Source organism: Centruroides vittatus, unplaced genomic scaffold, assembly GCF_030686945.1.
Source record: "Centruroides vittatus isolate TY-2023 unplaced genomic scaffold, ASM3068694v2 contig_426, whole genome shotgun sequence".
In the NCBI taxonomy this organism is placed as follows: Eukaryota; Metazoa; Arthropoda; class Arachnida; order Scorpiones; family Buthidae; genus Centruroides; species Centruroides vittatus.
Window position 1 is genome coordinate 677923 of NW_027122232.1, and position 25844 is coordinate 703766.

Genomic DNA, 25844 nt, shown 5'->3' on the forward strand with positions numbered 1-25844 from the left:
TAACCCTCATTCTTCCTCATGTCACATGTCCCCTTTTTCAAACTCCCCCTTTAAAATAATATTACATGAGTCCACACCCCATCTTTTTTAAAAAAAAAATACAATAATCAGAAGTAGAATTCAAGTTTTATTTACAGTGAGTTATTGTTTGTGATTTATAAAGCTTACTCCAAAATTTATCAAGAATTATATCAAGTAGCTTACTCCAAAATTTTTCCACTTTCATGCACTAGTTAAGTGTTCTTTTATTGAAACTATACCAAGAGGTGATACTTTGGTTTCTGTACAAATACTTTCAGGAATTTTCCATGTCAATAAGTTCTTTGCCAATCCATTCAATGTCTTCAGCAGAGTATATATGATCTTCACCATGATCTCCCTCTACTTTCTTGCTGCAACCTGTGCTGGTTGTTGTTTTCAACCAACTAGATCTTGGCCTTAAGAATTATTAGAACACCATTGAGAGTGATTGTGCAGGCTTTTCAAGGAGCACTCTCAATATAATTCACAATTGTCATATGTCTGATTCTGGGCAACACATGGTATATAATGTTGACATGCTATAGGGCCACTGTTGCCACACCAAACCAATAATTCTATAGAAATAGAAGTTCTTTCTTCAACATTTCCCAAGTTTCTTTTTACTGAATTCAAATTTTAATCAAAAAATGCTAAAATGAAAATTCCTCCCTAAGTAGAGGAAACATTCATTCAATTTGGCAATACTGTATTGGATGACAAAAATTAAGTAGGATGCTTGATTTTAAAAATAAAAACCAGGATTGACTACACAAATGGTAAGAGTACAAAAATTATGAAATAAGATATTTTATGTACAACTTATGCTGATCAAATTTTTTCCTATATATCTTTGGAATTTTTATTCCCATGTAAATATCCATAGTCAGTGGTGCCTCTGGAGGAGTTCTGCAATATTGATATTGAGAGTTGCAGAATAAAAGAACAAAATGCATGTGCAGTTTTATTACATAAGATACATCCATAACCCAAATTGTTTATTTAGTAAGCAGTGACATTACGCTGTACTAAATCCCTTTCCCCTCTATTGTCACAGATTGTCACATTTCTTAAACTCCCCTCCTTTCTTGGGGCATGACATCATTTATGGACAACCCCAACTCCTTGACACTCAGATGTCATGTTTTTCAAGTAATATACTTTCTAAGAGTATAAAATATTCTAAACAATTAACTTTGTAGTCTTTACAATAATGCCTCCGACAACCACAGTACAATGAATTAAAACTTCATAATTCCTTCAATAATTATTTACATATTTATTAGATTTCAATATGTTTCAAAAGTTGGACTTATTTTCTATATACTCTGTGTTGCATATAAAACAAGAATACCAAAGAATACCAAATACCAAATTTTGAAGAATACCAAATCTTAATATTGACCAAAACATAAATGGAAAATTTATTTTATAAAATTACTTGAATCACAATTGATTTTCTGATGTTTATAAATCATTTTCAGATTTGAAACTTGTTATTAGTATTTACTTTAATTCTCTTTGATGGTATAACATGTCATTCTTTTGGTGACATTTATGTGGGTATAATAGAGAGTTAAATTAATATATTCCATTTTGCTTAAAATTCTGCATCAGATAGAGATAAGAATAATGATTATTTTTGTTCTGCTGTACAGCTTGGAACAAAGCATCATCTTTGTTGACATAAGCAATGTTAACAAAGATGATGCTTTGTTCTTGTATTCTTATTAGAAACATTTTATCATATAACATTTTTATTGAGTAGTGGAATATTTCTAAATGTATGAAAAAAACTGATAAAATATTCAAAACTTACTTGAACATGGACAATTTCTAATATGTATTGTCCTGTTTGCTGAAATATCTCAGTATTTCAAGTCATCAAAAGAAAAATTACAAATAAGTCAAAATAATCTCATCATAGTAGAGAACTTTCTGACATAGAATGAAGTGTAGTCATCTAATTTGTGGAAAGTTGCCAAACCTGGCAACGTTTCTATGGGGTTTTTCCTGTTTTTTGTTAATCACCAAAATTATCAGCTGTGGCTACCTGGAATCAGTGAGTGATTAAAGTGGTTAAAAATTACTAACATCAATCTTAGTAAACAATTGATGATATTAAAAAACAATTCTTTAGATTGAATGTTATATAAATTTCATTTATAATTATTTTTTTATTATTTTGTGTTGAAGTATTAAAAACACTTTTATGTATAGTAGAATCTGTTTATTGTAATTACTTTTGGACTTTGCTATACAAATAACAATAACTGAAAGTGAGTGAACAGAATCATGCCCTCTATACACTAATATCCATACATACAGAAAAAACTCCCCAAATGTTTTTGCATTTTTCTATGTTTCGAGGTCTTCAAATCCAAAAATGTAAAACTCTCGGAAAGGTCATTTTTGACCAATGGCCATACTTTTCCTCTTATATATAACAGCTGAGAAAGTAACCAGACGTAACCATTGATAATTTGTCAATGACTGCATGAAACCATCAATAATTTTGAAGCCATGGCCCAGCACTACACGGGACCAACAAAACACCATAGATTGCTAAAGACTAGGTATGTGGAAACAGGTCACTTATCATCTATAATTCTTATTTTACTGACTGGTTTTATGACAAATTGAAATGCCATTAAAATATCTGACGGCAGAGCGAGACACTTGCCAGGTCCTATGCAAAATTTAATTTTGAGGCCATTGAAAGAGAGATGGAGTCTACCTCCATCTCTCTTTTAATGAGTGGAACTATTTGGGGCTACAATAACATTTTTAATAACAAGATATCGGTTTAATTGATGTACATTTTCAATAATTAACAGTTTTACAAATTAAATACTAAAATATAGTATCAAATATGCAAGACTCTACTCTAGACCAGCGGTCGGCAACCTTTCTGACCTCACAGACCACTAAACTCACAATTTTGAATCCTGCGGACCACTATCATGAATTTTTAAACAATACAAAATCTGTAGAATAATGATCATAAAAGTTCAATTTTACTATATTAACATGAAACTCGCATGTTTAATTATAACAAATTAATGAAAGCCTAAAGTTCATTGCTGCTTGTTTGAAATAAGTTTATGGATTCTTAGCGCTTTTCTACGAAGGATGACAATCTCACTCACAATATTGTTTATTGTTCATTATTTATTGATAGCAGTCTCTTCGTATTTGGTTTTAGATTCGAATAAAAAACCCCCAATAAGCAAAAAAGTAACTAAGCATTTTGCATTTCTTTCGTAATACTTTGTGTAACCTTCTGTTGATCAATGTCCAAATTTCTCCATGGACCACCCAAATTTTCTCGCGGACAACCAGTTGCCGACCGTTACTCTAGACGTCACCTATTCTGCCTATATTTAGGGGTGGTTTGGGGACACTAGCTCTTGGTGGTGGAGTTGGCTAGTTGGCTGTCACCTGAGCCAGTAATGGCTGGACAGCGACGGTTCAGGAAGAACCTGAAGGAGAGACTAAATTTAAAATATTTTAATAATTATAAATACATTTTTTTAACGATTACAAGACAATACACAGCAGATGGTCCCACAAGCCATATTTACCATGGAGAATACTGTATTTGTAAGAATGACGTTTTGAAGTTTGAATAAACACATTTATTTATTTTTTGTATAGATGAGGAGGGCATAAGTCCACGTATTCCTGGTCTCATTTCTTGGGAGATTCGAATACCTAGCCCAAGATTTGGAGAAGAACGAGCACTCACCTTCCATATTAAATGGTGCTCAATTCTTGCATCGGAATATTTTAAAGTATAACAGATAAACGTCATGTTTTTTAGTAAAATTTCTGTAGCATTGGAGGAGTGACAATGTGACTGAGACAGAGACAACAGAGTTGTTGTGTCATCCATCTTCCAGTGTAATTTTAATACCTGAATCAATCATATTTCACATTTATTATTGACGCTAACAAATCAGTTTATTCGGCCAGGTGTAACATGGCACAAGAGAAGTAAATATAAATCGAGATAAAATAGCGATATCTCCTACAAACAATGTGCACTTAACAATAAAAATACTCCCTGACAGTGGAGTGTTATTTTATCATTCATATAGTTAGGCTTGCACAATGTCAAACTGGGTTCTGGTGTGGGAACCTACCTTACCTTCCCCATTACAATTTAACATACTTAAATTTATTCACAGTTCTTCAAATTTTAACTGGATGACATATTAAATAAATAAAATCTCACTAACCTCAAAATATTTAAATTTCATGCTACACAAGTTTCAGTAATTATGACAAGAAAACATGCATGCATAAAGGATAGTTAGTCACTGATTCAAAGCACATAGTATGTTGTCTTTGCTCTTATTTGACAAGAGAAGTAGATTGTGTTAGGAGTGCATTGGAGTAGGAAGAGGAAACTGACAGTAGTGCAGCTGCCACACTGGTGCTGAACATTTAGGACAAGCTGCACTAAAGCCACCTTTCTTGGCTTAGGATGCTTCTGAAAGTTACTCCTCTGTATTTCCAATTAATTTACATAAATTTTTTGATACCTTTCCTCTATCCAGGACAAAATTACAAACTGGTTAGGACACTGGGATATCACCCTGAGGCCATGACATCTGGCAAGCCTAAATATGGTGTTATTTTTCTGCTGTTTGCAGTATTGCCTTTAAGAGCTAGAATATAATTGATGATAGAAAAGCCAGCAATTGAAATTACTGTACTGTGAACAAATAATGATTAAAATAATTAACACTTAATGTTTAAAGCAATGACTGGTAATGATTATCATCAACCACACAATGAGACTAATAGCATAAAAAGACAGTTTATAAATCCCTATTTACCTGAAGATGATAACTGTAATATACTACAATACACTACAAGGAAGACACAAGGTCCATCACCCCTGTAGAAAATTAATCATATGTTCCATTTGTTGTTTGTTTTAGATAAAAGAACATGAATAATGGCTGATAAAAGTAACTATACCACCAAAGGATTTGTAATCACTAGTTATTAGGTTTACAAAAGGGAATGAGGGAAACAATGGAAGAAATGCATTCAGACTTTCAGCAGACATTTGAACAACAGCCTCCTCCAGAAAGAATATTTTTCTGGGGGAGCATAAGATTTTTATAAGTGTGTGCAAAAGAATAAGGTTACATGTTCAGGATATACCCAGTTCTGCACATTTCTCTGTTGATTTCATGAGTGATCTCAGCACTGATTCCTTGACTTAACTGTGTTTTTACACATCTGGTTGAGAATCTGCTACTTCTTTGATTATCCTTTGCACTAATTGTTATAAAAAGTATTACACTCCCACCAAAACAGTGTTCTTTTTGGAGAAAGCTGTCATTCAGATCTCTGCTAGAAGTTTGCATGCACATCTTTCATTGTTTTCTCTGTTCCTTCTCTTTCATAAACCAACAAATATAGGTTGTTCTTCAATGATGTAGTTACTTGACTCAGCTATTTTTCATCTTTTTTTTTATTATCTGTAACAACAAATGGTATATATAATTAATTTTCTGTGGGAGTGACAGGACTTTATGCCAACCCTAAACAATAGGTGAAGTTTTTATAGTGGGCCTATATTTTAAGTTATATGTTGCTAATTCTAATACACTCAAACTTGTCTATAACGGAACCTGTCAAAAACTTGTCATTAATGGAAAATTTCATTGGTCCCTTGAATTTTCCACAGAAATCAATGTAAATTCACCTGACTAATGCAAAAACAAAAAAGGAAATCAGGTCATATAACAGAAAAATTGGTATCCTCTTCCATACTCAACCAGCTGATGCACAATTTGAAATGTGCATTTTAGGAAGGGAGGAAGGTTCTGTAGCTGTACAAAATACAACTATTAGTGAGGTTGAGGCCGAAGTTTTAAACATGAAAACGTGTACGTCGGACGTTCAGCGCTGCTTTCCTGTAAGCCTAGAAGTTTGACAATGGTGTTTGTAAAGTCAGTGGAATCATGTTCGACATTCCAAATGCCATTGTCAAACTTCTAGGCTTACAGGAAAGCGGCACTGAACGTCTGACGTACACGTTTTCGCATTTAAAACTTCGGCCTCAACCTCGCTATTAATTTTATTGAGTTTGAACTGAAAGTTTTTGCATATTTTTAATAGCTGTCTTTATTGAAATAAATGTCATTTAATTATAACAATTGTGAAATTCAGAAAATCAGAAACAGTTGTGAAATCAGAAAAAATCATTCAGATTAATATTTTAGTCATCAATCCTCCAAAGGGTAAAGGTTCCAGGTCATCTGTGCCATCATAGGAGTTATCAGTGGTTATCAAGAATTGTAGAGGGCTTGGGTAAGAGAAATGACTATGAAAAAATGAAAGTACTTGTAGGGGTGTGTCCTTGGTATAGTTTTTCAGAAGAATCTCATTAATGTGATCTGCTTTGTAAGTTTCCTTTCTTTCTTCATAAATTTTATGACAGCATTGTAAAAACACTCATTTGCCATTCTATCAATACTTTCATGAACCATTCAACATTCAGATCCTTACCCTCTACTTTTAATATAGCTGCATTCAATTTCGAGAACACACCAGCTAACCCATTTATGTTGAACTTCTTTCTTCCTCTTTTAAGTGCTGCCATGCTTCCAACTCTCTTGCCCTTCCTTTGATCCTTTGAACTTCTTTCAGATGAATTCATGTTCTTTCTTTTTTTGGCCATCTTGTAGTAAAGTACAAATTTATAAATGAAATATGTAGTCTTGGAGATTGCAAATGCTTCATGTAATAAATATGATCAACTGCGGGAACGATATTAACACTAAAAGGGGATTCCTCATATTGAAAAGCTTGTGTGTCTTATTCAAAATTGATCACTAAATTTTAAAAATTACTTTATTTGATGGTAAAATGATAACACCCATTCCATCTCTTCCAAAATAAAAATTGTGGCACTGTTACTGACTGTATGATGACTTCAAAACCATTGATGGACAAAGAATCTGCAGTTTCATGCATTCATCATGCATTTTTAAATATTGTTTTTTATTTTACTCTTTCTTCTCTGTGGGCACAAAAAGAACTATTTTTAGTGATGTAATTCACAACTTTGGCCAAGCCCTCAATGAAGTAGCTAAGTGATGAGATACTTGGCCCAACATATACAGATTCCCTAATTTGGCAGGATAGAAGTCTGATGTATTATCCTTTCCTACAATTCATTGTTCTGGCTGTTCTCTAGTTGTTACTTATACATTAAGGCCTAGTACTCTCATATATAAACAGACATCAGATACCACAGGGAAAATCAAAATACACGTCATCTGTCTGATAAAAATAATACTGGAGACTGTTTCAGTTGATACACACAGTATGTTCATCTGTCACTTTCAATTACATCAACAAAAAAAATTACTAGAGACATATTTTATCTACATTTATTGCCATAAAAATTAACACACCAAGAATGAATTGTATTGTTGTGAAACTTGGCATGCATATAAGTCTCAAGCAGATATGGAAATGATTAGAGTTACAGCATAATGCTAGCAGAGGGCATTAAAGTTTATCTCTCTTGACCTATAGAAAAAGCATGCAGAGGCATCCTGTCTGTAGTTTACCTGTTGCAGAGAGATGCTGTATCACTAGAGATACCTTTACATTGCAATCAAAGACCATATGAATAACTAACTGAGTTTGAAAGGGGAAAGATTACCAGGTTGAGAGAAGCTGGATGATCACCTCACTGAATAGCCTGCCACCTGGGCCATTCTGACAACACTGTGAGGAGGTGTTGGGACCAGTGAATGATAGAGCTCGCACACATGGTGTCCAGGCTCAGGATACCGTTGGCACACCACTAGCCAAGAGGACTGTCTGGTCCTCCAATAAGTATGCATTCAGTTGATTGTAATGTTGTTTGCCATCTGGACACAGGTTGTGCCATCATTACAGGTCCATGTCTGTCCATGGGCCTGTAATGATGAGGCTCTTGGATAAGGAACATTTGGTATCACAGCAACCATTATGTGTGCTGCCACTGACACCACCCATCACCTTCATTTGGAGTTCCTGACCAGATTAGACCTCAATGGAATGGAACAGAGTTGTCTATAGTGACAAGTCCAGATTGGGCACTGATGATGGCTGTGTTCATATCTGGAGGCCTGCAGTGAACGCCTCAATCTTTTCTATGCTTTGGAGTGGCACAGTGCCCCACAGCTGGTGTGATGGTCTGGGGTGCCATTACATAGAACAGCCGGTCACCTCTAATAGGTTAGTGACAGCCCAGCAGTAGATTAGTGGCATCCTACAGTCACTCGTGTCACCTAATGGCAGGGCTCCCAAGAGCAATTTTCTAACAGGACAATGCTTAACCATACACAACAAGGGTGTCACAGGACTGCCTCTATACATTGCCACACTTTCCTGGCCTGCCCAGTCCCCTGATTTGTCACTGATCAAACATATTTCGGATCATGTGGGATGCCAAGTTGGACAGTCTAGGAGGTTGGCCAAACTAGAGGACCCCTCGCAGCAACTGTGGACTGAGATGCCGCAGGACACCGGACAGGGCAGGAGACATATGGTTCCCTAGCACCACTGTGTCTCCATACCTGCCCTTATCTCATCATATACTTACACTAGAGGATGCCCAGCAGGTTACTAGAACCTCCTTTCATTTGTACTTATTCCTGCAATAAATGATCCATTTGCTTTCATTTTGTGATCACTTACTTATATCACCATTACACTCACATACGTACAATTTCATCCAATTACGAGAACTTGGCACACTAATTTTTATGGAAATGTGTATTTTGGAATACTTGCCCAAAATGGGGATATTAAATTAAATATTTTAGTATCCGAATATGACTGAATGCTAATGAGTTATTATTTTTGCTGTAAGATCAATTTGACCAGTTAATATTTAATTCAAATAATATCCAGAAAGCTTAATTTGTTTTATTTAAGTCGACTGTCATAATTCAAATGCTGTTGTTCCGTGACATTACTACTAAAGTTCACACAATGGAAAGGTAGACTTGAGTCAGCCTAAGCCTGAGGTCTATTTCAGATGGAAGAAAACATGAAAGTTTACATATGGATCCATCTATTGGCTATTTTGTTTTTTACATTTTTAAAACGTTTTCATACTCTATCATGTTGTATCCATATCTCTATCATGAATAATTTTATTGTTTTACATATTTTACAAATTTTATTCGTGTGATCTGTGCCTTTCCAGAGGCGTAGCTAGGGGGCGGGCCGCCCCGGTTGTCACCCGTGTAGGGGTGACACCCGGTAGGCCTGTACCTAAAAAAAAAGGTCAACGGCTCGCCTCCCATGACAGTTTCTTTGCTATGAGGAGACGCCACGAGAGCTCAAACCAGCTGAAAATCTTACTATGATTTATTCTGTAAATCTAAACTCATACGTCGCGACACCGCATATTCAATATAGCGTTCAAGTTGCTCGAGTGCGAAGATATTATAATTCAACAGTGTTTTATAAAAGAGTTAAAAAGGGTGACACCACGATATCCGCACCGGGTGTCACCCATGCTAGCTACGCCACTGTGTCCTTCCATTCTTTTCATCTGACAATCCTTCCCGCTCGCTCAAGTTGACTTATGTCTAATTTTTCGTTGCGCTGACTTATTTTTACCGTTCCGCTTTCTGCGACGGCAAAAGTTGAAAATTTTCAACTTTATATTCCATCAACTTCGATGGCAAAAGTGACGTAATTTTGCCTTCTGTTCGTCAGTTTTCGCGTGAGTACTAGACTGTTGTTTTCATTTTTAAATAACAATGTTATTTTCAAAATAACAGTTGAAAAAATCCAGAACGAGTTGCCTAACTTACCCTGCAAGAGTTAAAAATTGTGCGGGGGTGCCATCTATAATGATTTTATTTTTGAAAAGGTTTTATATTAATTATTATAAAATGGAAAAAGCGTAATTTTGGGGTAGAGATGAGCTCTATAAAAAAATTATAAATGCTAATTACGAATAGAATCATTAAATTCTTGTCCATTGCCCATTAATAACCAAACCTCTGCAAAATTTCAGAAATTATCGACAAAAGGCGCAGAAGTTAAGCTTCAAAGTGGGTGACAAAATCATGCCCCTCCACACACACACATCCAGAAAAAGTTCCGAAATGTTTTTCCATTTCTTGACGTTTGATGGTTCCTGAGTCTTAAAATGTAAAAATTTCGTGGGGGTAATTTTTGACCGGTCACCGTACTCTTCCTCTGTAATATAACAGCCGGGAAAGTAAAACATTGTTGAATTACAACCCGTTGTTAATACAATGTTTTGTTCTTGGTTTACAACAAACTTTCAAATATTTTGTTAATTAAACCAAACATGACGTCATTGCAACTTTTTTCTTTAACTGTACATTGTGGAAATCAATTTTATATTAAAAAATAACATTGTATACAGTTTTTAAAATAATAATAAATACCTTCAAATTCAGCGTATCTTAGTACCACATTGGCTTCTGGAAACAGTAATTTCATTTCTTAATACAGTAGTTTAAAGTTTTAAGGCAAAATGCGCTCCTCGTTTATCTTAAACCAATATCAGCATACATCTACAAATGTTTGGTGAAATGAGTTGTCTTTTTCCGAACGTAAGGTAATCCTTGACCTGGATAAGAGTGTAATTTTTGGAAAGTTTGGTTACATAGGCTCGTACAGTCTTCAAATGCATAAAGAACAGATTAAAAAACAGAATGTTTTCTTAATGTTATGCAAGTTCGTAGAAAAATAAATAAATAAGAAAAAATTTTCCCCCAAAAATTAAAAAGTTCAGCGACACTACGAATCTAAACACATACGTGTCCCACGAATGTCTCACAGTTAAAAGGTATAACAACCACAAACAAAAAATTTCTATTTTACACTCCTCAAAAGTGAAATCGTAACACCACGAAGGAATGTGCATAGCTACATGTACTGTACAGTGAAGGGCCAATAAAGATGACAGATATATGCAACTGATTAAAAGAAGAAAGACATGCGACAGCCACCTGTTCATTCAGTAACGAATATGGCTTCCACGGCAGCTCTACAGGGCACTATTCGACGAGAAATACTCAGACGAGGTCCGTCAGATGTTCGATAGAAAGATATGGTCGGAAGGATGTGAATTCCGTTCAGGTTGAGCTAGTGAGAGTTTGCCGTGCGAGCATTAGCGAGGTTGCGGCCGAAGTTTTAAATGCGAAAACGTGTACATCGGACGTTCAGCGCCGCTTTTCTGTAAGCCTAGAAGTTTGGCAATGGTGTTTTGGAAAGTCAGTGGAATCACGCTACGCCGTTGTCAAACTTCTAGGCTTACAGGAAAGCGGCGCTGAACGTTGACGTACACGTTTTCGCGTTTAAAACTTCGGCCTCAACCTCGCTATTGTCTTGCTGGAACACCGTCATGCCTACAAGTGGCCAAACATAGGTTTCACAATTCGTGTGACGTACTGGTCCGCAGCCAGAGTACCGGAAATGTGTACCAGGGCTGTCCTCTGATCGAATACGATGCCTCCCCAAACCACAATGCCCGGTGTGGAGCCTATATTATTCTCGGAGAAAAGGTTGGCACGAAGCGTTTCCCGGAGTACCATCACACCCATAATTCCAGACAGAAGTGGGATTCATCTGTAAACAATATCCAATGCCATTCAATGGTCCATTGCGATGACGACGATGACACCACGCCAGGAGTGCAACCGTGTGTTGAGGGGTTAATGGCATCTCCGTGGCTGGTAGCTGTGCATGCAGCCCGACTTCAGGCATCCTGTTGCGAATGGTTTGAATGGACACAGATGCACCCATTGACGACGACAGGCGGCTTCGGATGTCATGCGCCGTGGCGAACGAATCCTGATGGGCCATTCGGCGAATCTGCCGGTTTGTGCACTCTGTCGTGGACGGATGCGATCCATTCCTTCTTCGGCGTGTTCTCAGATATTCTTGTGTCCATCGCTGGATGGTACTCACGTCGTGCCTAACACGCGTGGCAACTGCGCATATTGACAAACAGAACGCGCATCTTCGGGATAGGGTCTTGTTCCTCCATCCGTTAACTTGTGATAATCAGCTCGCTGTCATCTCCTACGCATTTCTGTGCTTCTTCGAATGTTTAACTGCCGCGAACCGTCACTAATAGCATTTACGGCCCGAGCCTGCTGCCCTTTATAGCCCGAAACTCGGTACTACATGACTCGATGCGTGTGTAAACTTAATCATTTTCATATCTTTGTCACCTCTAACGGTTCTGAAATTTGCATGTGGCTACGCGCATTCCGTCGTGTTGTTGCTATTTAACTTTGAGAAGTATGTGTATAACAATAGTGCCGTAACTAAACAGATGCACAGATATAGGGCCCGTGACGAAGAGTACCCTAAAGTAGAACTGAAGAAAATTTGTCAAATATACTGTAATAATATTTTCGTTTATAAATACATGTGAATTATCTTGTGTATTTCTTGCGTACGCAAAAACTATTTTTAAACAATTGTTTTATTATTTCCCCCATAAGTTAAGGCACCCAAAAATAAAACGTGTATAAGGAAGATGAAAAGTTTGTTACAAGCTTTGATTGATAATAAATATGACAATTTAAAAGTATTAATTAAAAACTTGTAGGTGTGAAAGGAATAGTTAATAAGTGTGAAATTATGTACTCCGATGTTAAAAGAAGTATAACACAGGAAGGTATTATTGCATTTTGCTTTCGCTATTCTTAGCAAACGTATATCCGAGCCAAGCTTTCTACATCGAAGAAAGTTCTCCGTGACGAATAAGAGCTAAGCAATTGAGTCTGGCATTTGTCCCCTTCAAACTATTTTCTATTTAATTTTTTTCTGAATTTATTTTAGCATTTACTATCATTACATATTTGTTAAATAAAACAGAAATTAAGCTATATTATTGAAAAAAAGTGTTTTTATTTTTGATACCCAAAGCTTAGGGCGTTCCTCTTCGTATTTTTTCATTTTATTGTTAAATTTACAATGAATTGTAATCATAAAACAACGTTTTAATGTCTGAAGTAAAACTTTCTAAACTGTATACCAGTAAGTGTCATGTTCCAACGGCTGTTCCGAAAGAGCGGTGTATACGGTGGAACGGATTATCTGCTTGAAAATACGGTACTAATAATAATTGTTTTCAAAAATAAATAAATTACCACAGACATAAACTATATTTAAATAGACTGGTTGTTGTTTCTATATTAAATGTTACAGAAGAAATATAGATAAATCATTTACTGCCCTCGGTTTAAATAACGATTCGTAACAGCGCAACGAATTTTACTATCTCTGGATTTTTCTGGAATTTCTCGAAGTTGGTGGTTTTCATTACGATGTACTGTACTTCAATACAGTATATGTCTGTGAAACAATGATTTGTGAATTGTTTTATGTATATTCAGCTATATGTAGCAAATTTAAGAAGCCTTTTATAGCCCTCTAATTACATAAATTATTTTGTAAAATCTCGGAAAAATTATAAAAAAGTGGTTATTTTTGATTGCTGTCAGGCATTATTTTAATTTTACTTTTAGTTTACTTCTGTAATTTATTGATTTTGTAAATATATATATTTTTTATAGTGTAAGTAAAGATGACGGAAGGAGCACTTTGTGTTAATGTCTATTCAACTAGCTCAACTGCTGATAATTTGAGCAGGCATGAGATGCTAAACTGGGTGAATGATTGTCTACAAACGCATTATACCAAGATAGAAGAATTGTGTACAGGTTTGTATAACACTGTATTTACATAATTCTATTCATAATCTATAAATTATAAATAATTTAAGCAAATTGTCAATAATTATTAAAATTATGTTAGTTTAATAAATTAAATAGTTTCAAGTATAATTTATGTTAATAGGGATTCCATGCTATCAAAAAATAATGAAAACTACTTAATTGACAATGTTTTTCCTAATAAATGGATCAGTTCACTATTAGTAATGTTATGTTTCAGCATTAATAGCCTATTAACATCCTGCGAATTATTAAATATTTCAAAAAATATAATGTAAAAATCTTGCATTTCATTACTACATCATATAAGTATTTGTAAATTATTGACATTTGTTTGACTAGATTAGACTAACTTATCTAATCAGTTTCAGGATGCATATCTACAGATCAACTGTTCAAATTTGCTGTCTCGTTTTGGCAGTGTTTGATGTCAATTAGTATTTTGTTGGGCTGCAATTTTAAAAAATTGTCGTCTGTCGTCTGTCTATCGGTCTTTCCTTAATCTCGAGAACAGAGTTAAATAGATGAAAGAGGAAACCTTAGGGAAAGGAGGCCTTGATTAACTTACGAACTTCGGATACAAACCGAAAGTCATATTATTTCAATTCAAAAATTTCTCCTGAAAGGTGTTAGATATTGCGCACGATTCTATTGTTAAAGGGAAAGTTTGATGGGGCAAGCCACTACTAATATGAGGTGGAGAGATATACTTGAAATTAAATAAATCAAAAATATGATTGATTAAAAATTGCAGTCTGGCATCGTGACAATGTCACAATAAATAATTGCTCGTTAATTATATATTGTTTAAAAAAACTGAAATGAAATTATGGAAAGCTTTTTGTCAATTTCAGTTTGGATAGTCTTGTCTTTGATTTTATTAGTTTTAGAAAGTAGAAAATATTTTATGAAGTCAGAATTTCATAAAATCATAATAATTAATAATGAACTAAAACTTATTATTATTATTAAATATTCAAATGATGATTTAATTATTTCTTTTTAAAACAAAATTTAAAAATCCTTGGTTTTTCTATAGTATACTAAACGCTCGATATAACGGGCCATCACGGGACTAAAGAAATTGGTCCGTTATAATAAAGTCCGTTTTATCGTGATTACTAGTTATTACGGATTCATCCGTTATATGGAAAAGTCCATTACTATACAGGATGGGCCAGCGAAAACGAAACGGCAGAGTGTTCGTGTTCGTCCAAGCAAAGAACTCGGACAGGCCGATTTTACTCTCGAGGGGACATCTTTTGCAATAAAGTTTTTGCGATTCTGAATTTAACAGACAACAAAAAATTTTAAAAACTCATTTATTTTGTATTAACTAAACAAACATTTATTTCGAAAAAAAATGTTTGTTTAGTTAATATTCAGAATCGCAAAAACTTTATTGCAAAAGATGTCTCCTCGAGAGTAAAATCGACCTGTCCGAGCGCTTTGCTTGGACGAACACGAACACTCTGCCGTTTCGTTTTCGCTGGCCCACCCTGTATAGTAGAATCACGTTAGAACGGATTTCGGTAACGGACGTGGAGAAAGTATCTGCAGTTCGCGGATATTTTCTCCAGGTGCAGATGCCAAATCAATGTATTTTTACCTAGTTTCATCGGATCTGTTATCGCGAATATAAAGGGATTCTACAGTATATAGTAATATCGACTTGTATAACGTAATGTATACTGTATAACGATATTGTGGACGAAAGTCAATTATGTAATCAGTTTCCCATAAAAGTCCTCTCGGGAGACATTTATGGAAAACTAGCCCCCGGTGACGTAGCGTAATGGGGGCGGCAGGGGCGGCCCGCCCCGGGCAGCACTTATAAGGGGCGGCAAAATTTCACAATAAATAATAATATCATGTAAAAATACCTAAATAAGGGGGCGGCTGACACCCACGCAATGGGGGGCTAGTAGCCCCCCATTTACATGTTACAAACGTAAAGAGAACCTAGAAAACTCTTCTTGACTAGCCAGTTGGCGATTGGCAGTTAAGGTTACCGCTCTGGGTCCATCCGGATATGTCGGGCCCCGTCCCTCACCACCCGGCCGCCTCATTGTGAGCCTGGCCGAACACCTGACTTGCTAAAAAAGGCCCTCTTAGTACCCACAAAGCGAAAAGAGTTTTTTAAAAAATGCCAGTTGGCGAGGTTCGACCTCGGCTACTGGTAGACTACAACAAATCTAAGAGTCGTTGCTCATAGAGTGAACAAAACTAGTGGATCAGAAAGCGAAACAAAGAACTAAACGCCGAAAAAATTGCTGAAAACTCCAGAAACGAATTACTTAACTTCGCCGCAACGTTTGGTGGCGCCATTTATTACGATATTTTATTTTAAAAACTTTTTATATTTTTAACTATTATAAAATGGCAAAAAGCATAATTTCGAGGGTAGGAATGGATTTAATAAAAAATTGTAAATGCTAATAACGAGTAAAATCGTTATTAAGTCGGACTCCACTGGAGATACACACGAACCCCTTTATCTCTCCACCCTTCGATTTTTAAACAGAATTCAATAACATCAACCTCCTAATAAACAAACACCCCTGCAAAATTTCATAAATTTTCGGCAAAAGCATAGGAGTTATTAAGCTTCAAAGAGAATGGGTGAATAAAATCCTGCACACACACTAACATCAATACATACAGAAAAAACCAATTTTTTTTTTTTTTTTTTTTGTTGCATTTTTCGAAGTTTCAAGGTCCCGAGTCCAAAAATGCAAAAATCTGAGGGGGGTCATTTTTGATTGATCGCCATACTTTCCCTCTGTTATGTGTAACATCTGGGAAAGTAAAAGTGAATTTTATATTATTTTTGTATTTATTTTTAGAAATAAAGTAAATAAAACAACGACTATGACGAGATAAATAAAAACGATGATTGGGACGAAATAAAACGGCTACTAAAAAAGTCCGTAATAACGGACGAACAGTTGTCTGAAGGACCGGAAAAATAGTCCGTAGTAGAGGGTGTCCGTTAAAGCGAATGGATTTTTTTAATTTTCCTATGCTTTGGACGGACCGACATCAGTCATCAGCCGTCCGTAATATCGAACTTTTACTGTACATAAAAACTTTTTAGATATAAAGCGGTGCATTATAACATTTCTTGTATTTGTAAGATGATGATGATATTATTATTATTATTATTATCATACAAATACAAGAAACAACGTTAAATATTTATAATATTTAACATTGTTTCTTGTATTTGTACGATTAGTATTATTAACAACATTAAATATTAATATTAATACAAAAAAATAATAGAACTGAAAACAAAATCAAGAAGTTTAAAGTTTCATTGTTGGTAAGTACAGAAGTAATTGTATAAGTACTTTAAAATTGCCTCAAAGGAGCTAATATATTGTCACAAATACATAAAAGACAAGAAGAAACGAAAATGGTGATTTCTATGTACAGTTTTTTTTAACAAGCTCAAAAATATAACTGAGGTTACAACCTTACTTTTGAAATAATATAGACAAGTTTACTAAAAGACCATCAAACAAGTTGGCCCAAGTCATTCTCAAACAGCACATAGAATTTTTAAATGATCTAGAGTGCACATTATAGTGGCAATATCAAAGGTTCTTTGTACATAATACTAGAATGTGTATAAATGATGTGTTAAATATATTGTCCTTAATGTTGCTAATAAATATAGCTGTGTTAACTAAAAATCCAGAGTAACTTCCTTTATTTTTCTGCATATCTTACTGTACTATACATGAAAAAGAAATTGGACATGTATTGTACATTTTCTACTGTATATGAGTTGCTTATTTGAGAGTTAAGTTTCAAGATTACTTATTTTTTTAATGGTTAACTTTTAAAAATGCAAGGCCTAAAAGAAGACAAATTTAGAAAAATTATTGAAATTTACATATTAGAAATTTTATAAAGAGTAAACTTTCAACTATGCAACATTTTAAATGTATGGACATTCTGAAAAGTGCAATATGTGATATAATTAAAATAGTGGAAATGAAGAAAATGCATGTAGAGTGAGAAAAAGGGTTAAAGTTACTGAAGTGTAAGCAGCTAACTTATCCTCCTGGACCACTTTCTCCATAAGCTGGATCAAAAGTTCAAAAATATCTCAAACATTGGGATATTTTTGAACTTTTGATCCAGCTTATGCAATGCTTGGAATATTAAAGGAAAAGAACATTGTTATTAGGTACAGGATTTGACACCCAAGTATGTATACTTGGGTTAGAAGTTAGAAAATCAAACAAGATTACTCTGACAATTGAACAAGAGAGATTTGTAGTCCAAAACAACCTGTATGTTGCTATGGATAATGGGTTTTATTTTGGACTGAATGGTTTGGTTTTGGTTTTTGGAATGGTTGAATTTTGATGAATGAACATAAATTTATACTGTGAAGAAGTAAAGGCCATTATGCCAGAAACCATAACCAACCGTTTTTCATGACATTTGAAGTTCAAATGTCATAAAAAATGGTTTAACAGTGGTTTTGGTGTGGGTATCCTATAAGCCCTTGCACAGTCTTGAGCTTTCATTACATCATCTAAACTTTGCATTAAGATGGAAGAATATAGTACAGAATGCATCAAGAAATGACTAGACCATTCTTGTAAAAGTACTATCCAAACAAAAATTACATGCTTTGTTCAGATGTGGGAAACTGCTCAAGAGACTGCTAGGGTAGATGTACCAGTTTTGGCCAGTGTAGTACCAGTTCTGGCCAGAAAACAAATTTAACTTAAAAATATAATCACAAATGAAACAAACTTTTATTGTTAACTGTTCACACAGTTAACAATAAAAGTTTGTTTCATTGGACAGATTTGAATATTGTGATTATATTTTTAAGTTAAATTTGTTTTCTGGCCAGAACTGGTACACTGGCCAAAACTGGTACGTCTACCCTACTGCCTTTGAATATAAGATTTAGTACATTTTTTTATGAAACTAATGTACTAAATCCCAACTGATGGGATGATGTATCCCATGATGTATCCCAATGATGTATCCCAACTGAAATCACTTAAATGTTCTGATACCAGTTAAAACAGAAAATATATGAAGGGTAAGAGGCCAATTTCATGGTAGAACTTCATAAAAGAATTCGGAATAAGCTCTGCCAATTTACAACTGAGGACTTTCAGAACCTTTCTGAAGCATGTGAAAACAAAGTTTAAAAGGCAGCAGACCAAGTATTAGATACAATGTTGGTAAACTGACAGACTTCTCAAATATGTTTCCTGTAATTTATTTTACATGCATTGTTCATTTATTAACTCCACAACTTTCAGAATAAATTTATTTTTATATTATAGATTTTCAGATTTACACTCTCTTATTACCCAGATAATAAGTTGTAATATTATTTATTATAAATATATTTCTTTTTGCAGTCTAATTGAACGGTTTAATTATATTCATATTTAATGTTTAGTTTTGTATAAATGGTGAATAACAATATACAGATCAAAAGTTCAAAATATCCCAAACATTGGGATACTTTTGAGCATTGCATAAAAGTCTATAATAATAATTACATTTCTTTAGGAGCAGCTTATTGTCAGTTTATGGACATGTTATTCCCCGGTAAGTTCGATATTAAAATATTTAGATTTTGTATGTTATTTGATAAATTTGTCAATGTTTTCAGAGCTTTAAAGTTTATGAAAAAGTTAATTAATTAATTATTTTTGTTTTTATTTTGAAAAAATGTAAATTGGTTATTTTTATCATTTCATATATAGGATGCATATCACTGAAAAAAGTAAAATTTAAAACTAATTTGGAACATGAATATATTCAAAATTTCAAATTACTACAAGCAGCATTTAAGAGAGTTGGAGCTGATAAAGTAAGTGTTTCTAAACATTTTTAATAGATGAATTGATTAAATATATTTTAAACATTGAGAGTACATATTCTGTTGAATTTCTTTATCAGATGTAAATTGTTTTAAGTATAAATGATAAAAAATATTGTATGTTCAATAAGGTTTTTTATGTATTGTTTAGTTTAGAGCTAAATTTAAATTTGTTTTATCTAAACATATCTCCACTCTTCTTTATTCTAAAGATATTAATTATTAATATATTTCCTTATAGTTTGCATTATATTATAGTTATCAATTTTTACCTAAATAATTCTTATTATATTGGGTTAACGAAAATAATTCATGATAAATGTGGTTAATTCTATATAACAATAAGTTCATGTCTCTTTTTTTCTTTTTTGAGAACGTACCAATTGATAGGTTAATCAAGGGAAGGTTTCAAGATAATTTTGAGTTTTTACAATGGTTTAAAAAATTCTTTGATGCAAATTATAATGGTCAAGAGTATGATGCATTTGAAGCTCGTGGTGGTATTCAAGTTGGAACAGGTGCCAATCCAAGTAAAGCTGGTTCTGGAGGAAAGCTGTCTTCTATAACCAGACCAGTAGGAAGAACAGGTAATTAATGAAATTTATTGTAATTATTGGCATTTCAGAAAAAGCAAATGATAGCTTAATATTTTGTTGATATTTTATGATATATTTGTTAAATGAAATCTTATAAATAAGAATGTTAATAGAAGTTTGATTTGGAGAGTGTGTTCATGAGTTTGGTTCATTTTGTTATTAAAAATTAATTTTTCATAATTAGTATTATTGATTGATATAGAAATATAAATAATTGAATGTTATAAGCATGATTATGCAAAAAACTATATTTGTAAATATTATAAAGATAATTAATTATAAATTTAATTAATTACTAATATGAAACAAGAAAGAAACTTAGTCAACATGAGTATGAATAAATTTTTGCATGAAAATCAAAAATAAAACAGTTTATCTAAGGTATAATGACTCCATTACAAACATTTGAACACTGTTTTTAGATGCTATATTTTAGATAATTGGGTATGATTTTAAATTATTCTAATTCCTGTTCAAAATAAACTTTCATAAAAATTGTTATTTATATTTAGATTTTATTTTATAAGAAATGAAATTATTTCAATCAAAACTTAAGTAATATTTGAAAGAGTTTACATCAAATATTATTTCTTTGTTTTTATTTAACAGTAGAAAACTTACTATTCTATGCTTTTAATAAAATTAATAACATTACTTAGGCATCATTCAAGTATGACTTCCATACTGGAGAGGGGGATAATGTACTGTACAAATTTTGTGACAGATTGTGACAGGGTGGGGATGTTAGTAGAATGATGATGTCCTAAAGATTCTCAAAAAGTTTCCTATTTGAAAAAATATTTTTTTGCCAAAATCATTATGCAGAAATATTTTGATCAATGATCACACAGCAAAAGATTCTTGCTTATTTAAATAGTTACACTTTAGTACTAAATATACTTTGTTGCAAGTGCTGTAGGCAGGCATATGAAAGGATAATGGCAACAGTTTAACTGTTACAGATACGGATTACAGATAAATATGCTAGTGAAACACATACCAGTATCGTTCATTTATTTTTTTTTATTGTTTATTTTTAAAATTAGCTTATCTGAGCAGGAAATTTGAATAATTTAATATGCTGTAGATTATTTATTTTACAAAAATGCTTGATTTTAATATCAGGGAGGTGATAGATCAAACATATCAGCATGAGATGTCAAAAATTGATGACAAAATGTAACAGGAAGGGGTTAGGTAGTCAAAAAGGACTTAAAATTATCATCATATTTGAATGACTCCTTATTCTGAAGAAAGCAATTTTTATTTATTAGATGTGCCTATGATACTGAAATGTATTTTATTGGTTTATTATGGTATGTCTTCTGAACTCCAGAGAATACATATTACTCAAAATGCAATATTGCTTATCATTATGGTAATAAATTATTATATTTTATAAATAAAACATTTTATAAAATGCTACTAAATGATTTGAATTAGAATAGATATTAAATTGGATTACAAAATAGTATACATTTATTAATGTTTAATTTTGTTTTTGCTAGTTGACTATAAATATAAATCAATCTGAGATTTGCTGTTATTCCAGTAAACCGTTTGATATTCTATTACTGTTAGTTGTAGTTTATTGAATCAGTTTAAATAGTTGTAGTAATTTAATTAAGTGAAATTTAAATAATCAATTTATTTTTAGCTCTAATACATGAATTCTATTTTTTTGAATAAGTAATATGTGTGTATATATATACACTACTAATTCAAAAAATAATATAGTTAAAATATATATACAAGTTTTTAATTAGTCTACATTTTCGAAAAGAGCATTAAAAATCATTTTGTAATAGAATAATGTGATTAATAATTACGGAACAAGGAAAACATTTTTTAATGTGGAGTGTAAATATGTACCGGTAATGATGTGTTCTTTAGTAGTAACCTTGGACTTTTAGCCTATATGAATAAAGATATAGGAGAATCCTTGGAAGGCAAACCATTTTAAAAGATTACAGGCCGTTTCTAACAAAATCGCATCAGTATCAAATATTTTAAATAATAATCTATGATTAATGCATAAGAAGTCTGCGTTTTTAATGTGACGATTATCGATTTTTATGCTTTACGACGACATATTAAAAGAAGACATCATTATGTATTAGTAATAAATTTTTAACGATACAGTATATTATACATTATATTATATAACTTTATTATTAATATACAATGAAATATAATAAATGTCAATTAATTTTCAGATTATATATATATATATATATAATTGACACTTATTATGTTTCATAATTCATAGTTGTGTAAATATTTACTAACAAACAAAACTTAAATTTAAAATTTATTGCATAATTTTATGATGATGATTGTTTTTAATTTACACATTTATTATTACTTCCTGTTTTTCGAAAATTCCGTATACATTATATATAAAAATTACTCTAACATATTAATTTTTTAGATAATTTGAATATATTCAAAAAAATAACGAAGCGATAATCTCTTATTTATGATAACCTCACTAAAATGTTGCGCTACCAAAAATTGTGATTAAAAATTAAGAACCATCAACTTAATTAAATAAAGTAGAATATTATTTTTAATTTAATTCTTATGAATTATTTATACCGTCATTGAATAAATTATTATTAGAGAGAAATTCGAATAGAATAAAAAAACCTTTAATCTGCTAATTTTAATAATAGTTTATTAAGTATATATTTATTTTTTCAAAGCTCCCAGGTCTCAGAATAAGCCATCCGCTCCAAGAATAACTTCTAATAGATTAGCTAGTAGTGGAGATTCTCAAAGGATAGAAGAATTAAACAGCCAGGTTAATAATACTGTTATATTACGTAATAGTAATAATAAATAATAATACAATAAATTTGTTATTTATATATTAATAACAAGAGTAGTGTAATACTAACGGTAATAAGACTGTTATTATTTTGAAGACATTATACATTTTCATATAGAATGGTATCATTTTTTATAAGTTAACCACTTATGGAAATGTCTTGGAACTCTGCAATGATAACAGGGCGGTAAATTTTGATAAAAGTGTATACTGTCTTAAAATAAACAGAAGAATAGTGTAAAACTAGTCTTTACATAAATCAAATACAATAATAATAATTTTAATTTAATGAATGCAGATGGCTGAACTTAAGCTAACGGTGGAAGGCCTGGAAAGAGAACGTGATTTTTATTATGGAAAGTTACGAGATATCGAAGTTCTTTGCCAAGAGCAAGAACATACTGAAGATAAAATGGCTTTAATAGAAAGAATTTTGGAAATCTTATACGCAACAGAGGTTTATAAATTACAATTTTAAAATAACATACTGTTTATATATATAAATCTAAAAATTAATATTTTAAACTGTTACAGGAAGGTTTTGCGGTTCCGGACGACTTTACTGAAGATGCTATACCACCTCAAAATGACGAAGATGAATATTAATATCAGCTATACTTCTTTCATTTCCAATACAGTGTTCGTCTGCTTTCTTTCATATATATACAGTACATGTATGAAGTAGATTTGCTGGTTTAATGTGTTTCGCAATCTGAAATCAACAACAACAACAAAAAGTTATGCTGAATTATTAGTAATTGTGTTTATATACCCAATTTAGTCTTTGTCGTTCCCGGCATAATATAAAAATTATGAAAAAGCTACAAACTTACCAGAATCGCAAAATACAGTAATTTAAAAATAAATTACAAATAATATATATATACATATATATAAATATTTAAAAAATGGAACCAAATAATAATAAAATGCTTCAAAGGATTTTAAAAACTAAATATAAAAAAAAATCAATAATTATTTAGTTACTAAACTAACGACCGGCATAATTATTGTATAGCTAAAGACTGACGTATTTTCTAGAAGCCAATATTATGGTGCTTCTTCGTGTTAAATCTTCTCATTATCATCGCATGTTCTATTGAAGATCGCTTTATTCTTTTTTGTATATGTTAGTACAAATATATATATATATATAGATGCAAATCTCTTAATTCATCACTTTCTATGATTTAATATCGGATATTATTTCTCGTTAATTGTAAAATAATGCATATTAATTTATAGTAGTTATTAGTGTTTTTATTTGTTTATAGAATTGTTATCTACATTATTGTTAAGTGAATTATGTTTTATTGTACACAATTTTACATGGTATGGTACTCTTAACTACAAGTACCACTACCACCCATACACACATACACACACAAAGATATATTGTTATAATAAAGTTTATTCATCTCTGCTGATTGCTTTTTTAATGATTTTTTGCAATGAAATGATTTCCATTTATAATATATTTACATACTTTAAAGAGTTATCCATCTTTTAAATATTGCAGTTTATTGCGATAATGTCACAGTTAAATATTCAGAAAATCGATTCCTTTGTTACATGCTGTAATCGATGATGCAATATTTAGCTACTTTGAACCGTTCGTCGAACTCGATTATATTCATTACACGACATAACATGATTTAAGACTGTATAAAGATAAGTTTCTTATTTTTGGCGACCGAATTTTGATCATATTTAAATCAGTTTAATAATCATATCTTCAGAAAGTCGTTGTGTTTATTCGTGTGTAAGTTGTGTAATTAAAAGTACAGTTTTTAAGCTGTACTTTTAATTACACAACTTGAATATAAGTTTAGGTAATGTAAAGAAGTTTTTCGCTGATACCAACATTTAGTTATGGAAGGCATATTCCAAAGTATTAAAGAGTAATTCAACAAAAATGAATTTAAGATATCTTTTTTTTCAAATTTTAAGGAATTTCAACAGCATTAATAAAAGTAACAATTTCTGGTTTTCCATTAGCTTAACTAGAATCATATTAAGGAGTCCGGAATTAGAACTTGCAAACCGAAATTTATCACTGGACCACTGGATAACATAAGTAAACTCTTACTTACGTTATTACTTTGATAATATTTATTTGATTCGTTTTCTTCATTTATTTAAAAAAAAACTTAAGGGGCCCGATCTCCCGGGATCATTTCGGAGAATCACGATTTACAATATTAATTGGGTTGCAATTTGAAAAAATTGTAGACCTATAAATTTCCATTGTCATCTGTCCGTCTGTCTTTCCTTAATCTCAGAACGGAATTAGATTAAAGTCGAGACCAAGTATGGAAATCTTAGGAGCCAGGAGGCCCAGATTAACTATATAACTTATCTATGCAAACCGGAAGTAATATTTCAATTCAAAAATTTCCCCCTGAAAGGACTCTATTAAAGGAAAAGTATGATGTACAGGGGAAAGCCACTACTAATTAAGGAAAAAATTGCGGAAAACGTATTTAGAGAAATTTTCCCTTTCCGTACCACAAAACCAGTGCAGAAAATCGTGTCTAACTTTCCTTTTACGCAATAGGGAAAAGGACTTTCTTGCACCGATAGCAATCAAGTATAGATTTACGTCATCACCACTGCATAATAAAGAGTTTCGAAAGAATATAGTATTTGAAGTAAAAGAGAAATCGGAATTTTATGCAATCGTCTATAGAAGAGATTCCATCCATCGACACGCAGACATGCCAACTAAATGCTACAATAACGTTTTCCCCCATCTCGGCCGTGACGTCATT

The 25844-nt window shown here is 32.4% G+C and overlaps 1 protein-coding gene across 1 annotated transcript in view; it reads left to right on the forward strand.

Annotated features, from left to right (window-relative positions):
• LOC136976883 (microtubule-associated protein RP/EB family member 1-like) overlaps positions 1-24500 on the forward strand; it is a 39018-nt gene extending 14518 nt beyond the window's left edge. The window contains exons 2-8 of the mRNA XM_067272256.1: positions 13620-13766; positions 19335-19373; positions 19532-19638; positions 20021-20234; positions 22949-23046; positions 23372-23530; positions 23608-24500. Coding sequence (XP_067128357.1) covers positions 13631-13766; positions 19335-19373; positions 19532-19638; positions 20021-20234; positions 22949-23046; positions 23372-23530; positions 23608-23679 — 825 coding nt within the window. The 5' untranslated portion in view covers positions 13620-13630 and the 3' untranslated portion in view covers positions 23680-24500. The remainder of the gene's footprint in view (positions 1-13619; positions 13767-19334; positions 19374-19531; positions 19639-20020; positions 20235-22948; positions 23047-23371; positions 23531-23607) is intronic.
• Positions 24501-25844: the final 1344 nt, after the last annotated feature.